General features: G+C 27.7%; 1 protein-coding gene across 2 annotated transcripts in view; it reads left to right on the top strand.

Moving 5' to 3' along the window:
• The first annotated feature begins 8 nt into the window (after nt 1-8).
• LOC117172345 (39S ribosomal protein L44, mitochondrial) overlaps nt 9-10,484 on the top strand; it is a 37,870-nt gene continuing 27,394 nt past the window's right edge. The window contains exons 1-3 of one of the 2 annotated variants that reach the window (XM_033360162.1): nt 9-232; nt 2,862-2,945; nt 3,375-3,570. In XM_033360162.1, the coding sequence (XP_033216053.1) occupies nt 2,876-2,945; nt 3,375-3,570 (266 nt within the window). In that variant the 5' untranslated portion in view covers nt 9-232; nt 2,862-2,875. The remainder of the gene's footprint in view (nt 233-2,861; nt 2,946-3,374; nt 3,571-10,484) is intronic. The other variant, XM_033360161.1, reaches the window with a different exon arrangement.

Genomic DNA, 10,484 nt, shown 5'->3' with positions numbered 1-10,484 from the left:
AATCGACTGAACTTGCAGACTATCGTTTCAATTCCTTGATCTGGTTTTTTTTTAATGCAAGAAGCTTCACTGCAGTTAGTGCCTGCTGTGTCCTCATATGCATGTCTGTATTACTCGTTTTTTCTCGAAAAGAGTAATTTTGTGTGGAAATCGTGAACATTATTTCAGAGAGTGATTTATCAAAAGAGAATAAGTGTTAGAATACTTTGAAATAAGTGTCAAATGAATTAAGGTTAGTTTTTTCGTGACATAGAAGAATGTTTTCATTTTGGATTTTGACGATTTTTTGTAATTCGGTTAGAATTTAGATTTGATATTGTCTATTTTAAGCGTAAGTTGTAAAAATACTCTTCTGTTAGGGCGATTTTAATTTAGAATATAACTTAACACTATTTGCATAGGAAGGGAGAGGACTTATACTTGCTTGATTTATTTTTGAGGTTAAGATTTTCAAAAAAGCAAAAAGATAACCTTCAATTTTTTATTTATTTTCTATGCCATTTGTTATGGCACGTCCCTGGATTTTAATTTCCTAAAATAAAAAATTTAAACATTATAAAATATAATTGAAGAAAATATTAATAGTTTTAAAAGTTTGTAAACGATAATTTCAAATTAAAAACGCTGGAAATTACAAAATATGTGTATACATATTCGTGTGTGTGTGTGTGTGTAAAGTGAACTTAAATTAATTAAAAAGTGAAGGTTTTCAAATGATTGATTATACTTTTCAAAATTCAACCATTTCAATTTTTATAACAAAATTATAGCTTATAAAAGGGAAAATTTGAAAATTCAGCCTTTAACCTGAGATTTGAGAACTCTAAAATTGGAACCATTCTAATTATTAACTTTTTAATTTTTCATATTTCATCTTCCAATCAAATATTTACAATTTTGGAATGATTAATGTTTAAAAATATTTAACTAGATATCGGACAATTTTAAGATATTATGTAGATTAAAAATTAAAAACAAGGACACTAAATTAGATCGCTATGATTATCATTTTGGAAAATGTACAATTTTAAGCAGTTTAATTCGGGATAGTTTTCTTTCTGTTAAGTTGAGTTAGAAATTTTTAATATTTTGGAACATTTTCAAACACAAAAAATCTGCAATTGTGAACTCTCTTTTGTTAAAGCTCTTTCGGCTTTAGCGAAAACATTCTCATCGCGTATCTCGCGCTTCGTACCCGATTTCACCCACGATGTAAAATTTTCTACATTATGCTCAACACTTTTATATGAAGTATAATAAATTTTGTATGTACTTCTCCCTGGTATTAGGTATTTAGATTTTGAAAAATAATGTACAAATTCTACTTATCATGATTATTTTGTTATTTGTTTCTTATTTTGCGTTACGTTTTATTCTTATCTGCGCTGAAACATCTATCATTTTAATACATTTATACCATTGCAATTCATAATATGCATGGAATTTGAAACATTCTTATTCTTATTGCCTTGTTTGTATACATTTTTTTAATTTTCAATTTTGTTTTTTTTTTACAATAAAAAAAACTACGCTTCCTATCAAACAAGTATTCGAAAAAATTTGCAAATCTTTTTTGGTTGAATAAATTTTGTCTCACTTATTCTCGTAGCTTATATCGTTGTACTGAAGTATAATTTTTTTATTTAAATATTGCTTTTCAAAAATTAAACAAAAACTACTTATCCTCGAAAAAATTAATCCCTGAAAAATTTGCTATTCTTTTTTAGATACACATCTTTTGTCAATCCAACTCTTTTCGTATCATGGTTTTTTTCCACAAAATGGAGTTATTACTTTCTCACTAGTTTTTTTGCGATGAAAATTTGTTTTTTCGATGTTTTAATTCAAAATTCAAAAAGTTTTTTGGACAGTCTTGTAGAGCCTTGAAAAATTAACACACACACACATTTTACTTTTTCCCATATCACGCTTTTTTTGGCTTCACTGACATAAAAACTATTTTTTCTGGTTCAGGGGATCAAGGATTTCAAAATGAAAATTTGCAATTTTGAAAGATTTAATGTAATGAAATTGTCGTGACATTTTTATGGTGTATTTACACGTTTGTCAAATGCAGACGGAAAATGTAGCTTCCTCTTATTGTACCAGTGACAATGCCACGCATTTATCGCATTCTAGATTTTTCTCTGTTTTTCCGTTGGGTGGAAAATCTAGAGTGAGATAAATGCATGGCATCGTCACATGGTCGAGTGAGAGCAAGATACATTTTCCGCCTGCATACGACAGGCGTGTAAATATACAATTAATATATGAATTTGTAACTTTTATAAAAACGAGAAGATTTCAAGAAATCAAATTTTAATTATGAACGCCTATTTTGGATATTCAAAGAGTTACCATTTGTCGAAGAAAATAGTATCCGCTCAAAACCTACTGAATGCCTATTTTTACGAATAAATTATAAAATGTTGAGATTTTATCCTATAGCAGTGGGGGATATAACAGCTGGACATTGGCCATTTGCCCACTGGGCCCCCTGACTTTGTTAATGTATAATCGTCTCTCAGGGGCCCCTGGTAGCGAAACCCTTGCCCCTATGGGCCCCTACGAAGCTTTTGTCTACTGGGCCCTTTTTCTTCAATTTGCCATTGGCCTGAAGATATTCAAAGCAAAAAATATAATCTATTCTTCCTGTAAAAATAAAATTAAAAAACAATCCTTAATTTTTAAAAAGTGAAATTTATTTTTGATCTCTATTTTAATAAATTTTCAATTTGAAATTAAAATATAATTTTTGTATGAATTATTTTCCTGAAGAAATTGGTCAAGAATATTATAAATTACAAAACAGCTGATTGCAAAATAATAAACTAACCTGATTTAACGTATTATTATTTCAGACACAGTAAGAAACATGAACGCTTTACGAAACTGTACCAGGTTACTAGTCAATATTCCAAAATTAAATCTGGTCAACTACACAGGTATGGAAATGTTTGCATATCCTATTTTAATACAAATTTCCTCTTTGCAATGAAACTAACTTGAAAATAAATTGTATCAATCATTCATCTGAACGGCACTGATATTAATATTATTTATTTTAATTGTTGTCGTTCTTAAATTCGACATTTTCTAAACCTTTCTTTCTTTTTAAAATTTCTTAACATTGCATTTTAGCTTTCTTTTTAAAATAACTTAAAATTGGATGATAGAAAATTCGAATTATAAAGTTTAGAATTTAGATGTTTAGCATCCTGACAAAGTTCTAGATGACTTTTGAAAATTTTCCATATAACAGAAACTATTTAAATTATAAAATAAAATAAATTACGAGGTATTTGCACAATCCAATATGTTAATATAATTTCAAGTAATATTAAGGGTAATTAATATAGAAAAATTGAATACAGCCCACAGAGGAATCAAAAGAAGTATAAGGCCAGTTCTGTTTGAACTGACGAGAAGGAAAAGAGCAGAAAAAAATAAGAGGCCAGTTATTCGTAGTAACTTTTTGGAATGGAATCGTGGAGCCGAATTGTATGCGTTCAACGTAAGACTTTCGGAAAAGTTTGACGAGGATATACTCGAGCAAGCCTTAACTCACAGGTTATATTAAAGCTCATTTACCTCTTTTATATATTCAATTTAAATTCAAAATTTTACAATCTAATGTATTTCTTACTTTACCGACAACACTCTTTTAAAATATTAGGGTGTCTGCTTTACCTGGAAAAACTGGAAAACCGGGAATTTTTATATACATGGAAAAACCTGTAAATGTCAGGGAACTTTTGTTTAAGTAAGGGCTTTTTTACGGGAGCGTGCCTAATTTTTAAAATTGCAATATAAAATTGAATAACACTGTTTCTTAATTTGTAAAAGTAGCTTTATATTACTGAATAGAACTACAGGAAACTTCCACTTATGTGAACGGCCTGGAAAATTACAACCCTAGCGGAAGAATCGGAAAGAAAGTACCTTTTCGATCCTTTCCTATTTCTATGTGAACAACACATGTATACGCAGCGTGTCGGTGAGTCGGCTCTGTTACATGCTGCGTAGACCAGCCTCGTGTAAAGCCGAAAATGCACATGCACGAACCCGAGCTCTCCCTAATTCACGAATAATGATCTAGCTGCTGTGCAAATCTATTCTCGTTTGGAAATCCGGAATTACCCTCAGAATTATTAGACTTATTGCGAAGACGTAAATATCATTTACTGTGACATGTAAATATACATAAGAGACAAGATATTTTCAAGAAAAATTTGTTTTTCAACTAAATTCTTCAATTTTTAACTTTAGAAAAGATTTAAGCTGAAACAATAAGTATTCAACCAAAAATCTCTTATGAAAAATAAGTATTGGTAAGCATTGGATCCAGTAATTTTTCGCGGAAAAGAATTAGATTTCCATTGCTTATTCGCTACGAAAGTATTAGATCCAATACTTGCTAATACTTCTTTTTTAAAAGGGATGGACTAGTTAAATTTTCGGATAAAATGAAACTTTCAACAAAATAGTTCAATTTTCAACGAAAATTAATTTTGAAGTAAAAAAAGATTAATTTAATTCTAAGAAGGCGAATTCTCAACAAAATACATGAATTTTTATTATTATTACCCCCCAAAAAATTTAACATAATATTTAAATTTTCGAGCAAATAATACATTTGCAAACAAATAATATAATTTTAAAACCAACATTTTTCTACCGAAAACAAAAATTAAAAAAATTTTAAATCTGCTGCTTAAAAGATACATTTTTAACGGAAAATAGAATGCTTAATCTTTAACAAAACAGATGCATTTTTAAATGAGAAGAATGATTTAATATTAAAAAACATGAACTTTTAACTGAAACCGGTCACTTTTCAAGCAAAATAGTACAAATAAATTTTTAACAAAATCGTTGAATCTTTAACGAGAAAATAAATAAATCTTTAACTATAAAAGATAAATTTTCAACAAAAAATGAGACATTTGAATTTTTAGTTTAAAAAAATGTTTTTTACCCAAAACAATCGAATTTTTAACAAAACAGATAAATTATTAGAAACAAGAAGAATTTTTAACCTAAATAGATGAATTTTCGAACAAGAAAAATAATATTCTACTAAAATTTAAAAAGTAAATGTTTACCTTATAGTGGAATTTTTAATTAAAAAAGATAAATTTTTAACAAAAAATGGCATTCTTACATTTTGAGTGAAAAGAAATAATAAAAAAGACTGAAAAGACGAAATTTCAACTAAAAAAATTGGATTTCAACTTTTAAAAAATTGATTTTCAAGCAAGGAAAGATATTTTCAAATAAATAGTTTTCTAAAGAACGAAATTTAAAAAAAGTAATTTGCAACAAAAAAAGCAATTTTCTATATAATAGGTGTATTTTCAACCATGAATACTATAGTAACATTTTCAGTAAAAAAAAAATAATTTCCAAAAAATCCATAAATTTTCAACCAGATAGTTGAATTTGTCAACTAAAGAAGATAACTTTTTAATCAGAAATGGATTAGTTTGATTTTTAGCTTAAAAAATAACTTCAAAAAAACATATTTCAAAAAATTATTTGCATTTTTATCAAAAACATAATACATTTTGACGAAAAATATTCATTTTCAAACAGGAGAAAAATTTTCTACCGAAAAGACGAACTGAAAATCTGAAAAAAAAAACCATTTAACTGAAAATTGTAGTTTCTGCTTAAGTCTTCAGTTGAAAAAATTAAGTTTTAACAGAAAAAGAAGAATTTGCAACCTAAGAAATGAATTTCCAACTAAAAAATAGAAATTTGCGAACAAGAAGAATAATTTGCTACCAAAGAAAATGAATTTTGAACTAAAAACGAAAATTTTTCAATCAAACACAAAAGCAATTACCAATGAAAATGTTCAATTTTCAGTCATCATGCTACCGACAAAAAACTATTTCACTTCACTAGTCGACAACAAAGAATTTTAAAGTTCATTTAAAAAAAATGTATCGTTGTTCCCCTTAAATGCCAACTGAATTATTAATTGAAACAAATAAGAATGTCCAAATATTTTTGGTTGCATTCAATTCTTTTTAGTTTGAAACCTCTAGTATTATTTTTTTTTATTGAGAATGCATATTTTTGTTGAAATTTTTTACCTTTAATTGAAAATTAACTTTCCTGGTAAAAATTCAAAAAAATTGTTTATATTTTTCTTTTTTAACTTAAAAATCTTGTTGTGTTGAAGATTGATTTTTTTTCTGAAAATGTAACAGTTCCATTATTGGTTAAAAATTTATCCTTTTTAGTTGAAAATTCCACTATGTGATTGAAAATTTATCTTGATTGGTAAAAAATTATTTTTCTCGTTTGAAAATGTATATATTTTTGTTAAAAATTCCTTTCTTTAGTTGAAAAAAACTGTTTTATTGAAAGTTCATCTTCTTGTTGTTGAAAATTTCATTATTTTGTTAAAAATTCGTTTTCTTCGGTTAATAATGAATCAAAAATGTAACGATTTTATTTTATTTTTTTATTAATAATCGAAAAAATCGAAGTTTTAACAAAATATTAAAGTGGTGGGAGCCGAAAAATCCCACGTTCTGGACACACGAAATCAGCGTCATGTGTTTATAAGAAACGCAATATGGGAATGCCCAATGAAACTCATACCAAAAATAAAATTATCACATTGATTCATTGCTTATCTAGTGTGCCTGTAAGTGTCAACAACACTTGATTTAGCTATAATTCCTCACCAAACTCTTGGCGCGCGCTTTTTTACAAATAAAATTAAAATGATTGGAATCCATTAATGTCTGACATTCTGACTGAAGATTTAGATGAATTTATATGCATTTTATTGCTGTTATATGACGATAAAAAATTATAATTACAAAATCAATTTTTATATTCATTCATGCGAATTAATTGTACGATAAACACAATGAAATCGCCCATGTATCACGCTAGTTAACAATTATTATCAATTTTAATATAAAATTGAAACAGTTGATCATTTTCGGAGCAAAGATTCAGACATATTACACAGGAAATATAAAAAAAATTCAAATTAAATTCCCGATTATCGGAAAAATGCAAAATTTAAGAAAATCTGCCACGGTCAATTTTAATATGTGTAAGATAAAAAAAACTGTCCAATTTGACACTTTTCAAATAATCAAAAATTTTATACATTTTTTATGCCCCTAGGCAACAATTTTTTAGAATGCGGAGTCCATAAATTATATAAGTTTTTATTTTATATTTATTTTTGATGTTAGGTTTTCTGACCAGGGAAATGTATGCATAATTTTGATGTTAATCTTTTTTTGTCTTATTTTATTTTATTTATTTTATGTGTTCAATTTTAACTCATTAGCGCTCACGGCTGACAATGTGTCTTATCAGAAATTTCTGGGCAGGCGTGAACCTACCTTATCCTGCTTCGCACTCGGATATTTACTCTTTGCATTTTGAATGCTTGAGAAAAACTTTATCAAAAATATGTCTTTTAGATGGCAGTATTTATATGCGCCTTCATATTCTGATTTGTCTACGTAATTAAGTACAGTGAAAGATGAAGTTTCTCAAAGCTCTGTAGGTTTTGAGGTACACATTCTCATCGTGACACTCGCGCTGCGCGCTCGATTTCCGACAGACGTTTGTAGACAGGTTTTGTTGAATTTTTTTTCTCGTAACTTTCGTCGTTTTTCCACACATTAAAAAAAAATTTGTTTCAATGTTATTTTTCACGAATTATATATATTTTTTCAACTGAAAACTTAAGTAGAAACTACAATTTTCAGTTCGTTTTTTTTTTTGTAGCAAATTCTTCTTGTTTGGAAATTGATATTTTTGGTAGAAATTCATTATGTTTTTGTTAAAAATAATAATTAAATTATTTCAGTTGCGGCTGAAAAATTATCTTTTTTAGTTGAAAAATTGAACTATCTGGTTCAAAATTCATGTCTTTTTTGGAAATTCGCCTTTTTCTGTAAAATATTCTTTTTATTGCTTAGAAATGGTTCCATCTTTACCAATTTTGTTCAGAATCCTTCTGTTTTTTGTTAGAAATTAATTTTCAATTAATATTGAACAATTCCATATTTTTAATTTGTCTTTTTTGGTTCAAATTTATTTCTCTAAATGAAAATTGAATTTATTTGTTGAAAAACTGACTCGACTGTTGTTTACAATTAATTTTTGCAAATGATAATGTAACTATGCCATTTTTGGGTAACAATTTTTTTTCAACTGAAAATTGGTCTTTTTTATTGAAAATTTATCTTTTTGGTGGAAAAATAATTTTTTTGATTAAAAATTTAAGTATTTTGTTTAAACTTCGTTTTTCTTTAATTATTATTTTTTTCCGAAAATGTTACTATAGCATTCTTGGTGGAAAATTCACCCATTTTTTGAAAAGTTTTTTTTTCGTTTAAAAATTAAGTTGTTTGGCTAAAATGTAAATATTTGGTTGAAGCTTCTATTTTTATTAGTTTCTTTTACTGAAAATGTAACAATTCCATTTTTGGTTGAGAAATTATCTTTTTTAATTGAAAATTTAACTATAAGGTAAAAAATTTATCTTTTTGGTAGAATATTATTGTTGTTGTTTGTGCATTCATTTCTTTGTTTAAAAATTTAACTATTCTATTCTAAATTCCATTGTTTTCTTTTGTTCCTCAAAGTTGATTTTTTTGAATTTAGAATTTAACTTTTTTATTTTTGTTTAAAACTTTATATTTTAAAGTTAAAAGTGCATTTCTTCCCCCGAAAATTAAATTTAATATTTGAAAATGTAGCTAATCCATTCTTGGTCGAACGCTTGTTTTTTAACTCCAATATTAATTTTTAAGGTTGAAAATTTAACAATTTTTTCTAAATTGATATTTTCCAGTTGAAAATCTATCTTTTTTAGTGAAAATTATTCTTCCTGTTTGAAAATCATCTACTTTCGTTAACATTTTTTTTTTAAAATTTGAAACATTAAATGTTTTGTTGAAAAATTGTTGTTTTATTTGCTAGAATTTTTTTATTGATTTAAAAATGTTTGAATTTCTGTTTTCGGTAGAAAATTATTGGTTTGAACATTAAATTATTTATTTTCAAATTTAATCTTTTGCTTGAAAATTTAAATATTTTGTTAAAATTTGGTTATCTTTTTTGGGACAATATTGATTTTTTTACTAAAAGTGTACTTATTGCATTTTTTGTTGAAAATTAATCATTTCAAGTTGAAGATTCAACTATGTGCTTAAAAATTCATGTATTTTGTTGAAAATTCGTCTTTTTTCAAAGAATATTAGTTTTTTTTGTTCGTAAATTCATTTCTTTGTTGAAGGTTTCACTATTTTGTTGTAGATTTGATCGTTTTTTAAATAGAAATTAATTTATTGAGCTGAAAATTTAACGGTTCCATTTTTGGTAAAAAATTAATTTCTTTCGTTAAAAATTGAATTATTTCGTTGAAAATACCATTTTTTATTTAAAGTTCAACTAGTCCATTTTTGGTTAAATTTTTATTTCTTCAGTTTAAAATTCATCGTCTTTGGTAGCAATTCATTATTCTTGTTTCAAAATGCCTTTCTTTGGCTGAAAATTCCTAATTTTTTTACGGGTTGAAAATTAATTTTTTCAACTGCAAGCTTAAGTATAAATTAAAATTTTTAGTTAAAATTGTATTTATATTTATATTAGGTCCTGCAATATTGTCTCCTATATATATTTACATGTCACAGTAAATGATATTTTCCTCTTCGCAATAAGTAATCATTCTGAGGGTAATTCCGGATTTCCAAACCGGAATAAATTTGCGTAGCAGCTAGATCATCATTCGTGAATTAGGGAGAGCTCGGGTTCGTGCTCGTGCATTTTCGGCTTTACACGAGGCTGGTCTACGCAGCATGTAACAGAGCCGACTCACCGACACGCTGCGTATACATGTGTTTCTCACAGACGGGACAGTGGTGGGGACCGAAAACTCCCACATTCTGGAGACACTGTGTTGAACGTTGGAGGGGCCCCATCTATACTGCGAGTCCTTAGGTTATTTTTATCTAGCGACATTTATTGGCTGCCCCGGCCTAGTATCGATGCGCCTCCTCAGGGACCCTGTAGTAAGGGACGCGCCATGTGGCCATGTCGTGGGGGTAAATGGAACGGAAGTTGGAGCCAGCGGTAGAAGGCGCGAGGTATTCAAACGCCAATAAATAATATACCGGAATGGTGTATTCAATCGGATTGGGAAAATCAAAGTAATTAATAGTTTTGAAGTTAAAAAAATAGACAATAGTAATATTAATGAAATAAAAAAAATTGAATTAACAAGAAAAACAGTATTATGAACCCATACACCCGAAAAACACGTAAGATGTCAACAAGCACTATTCACATACCGAAGCGCAAAGCTGTAGTAAATTTTGGTATAGTATCTTGATATCAGTGTTGCCAGATTGGGGATTTGATCCCTAGATTTAGGGATTTTCAAGCGTCTCAGGGATGCATTTAGAGATGTGAAATATTTAGGGAAAAATTCAGGG

The sequence above is a fragment of the Belonocnema kinseyi genome, chromosome 5 (genome assembly GCF_010883055.1).
Source record: "Belonocnema kinseyi isolate 2016_QV_RU_SX_M_011 chromosome 5, B_treatae_v1, whole genome shotgun sequence".
In the NCBI taxonomy this organism is placed as follows: domain Eukaryota; kingdom Metazoa; phylum Arthropoda; class Insecta; order Hymenoptera; family Cynipidae; genus Belonocnema; species Belonocnema kinseyi.
Note: the sequence above shows the minus strand (reverse complement) of the source record. Positions and strands in the feature narration are given on the sequence as shown.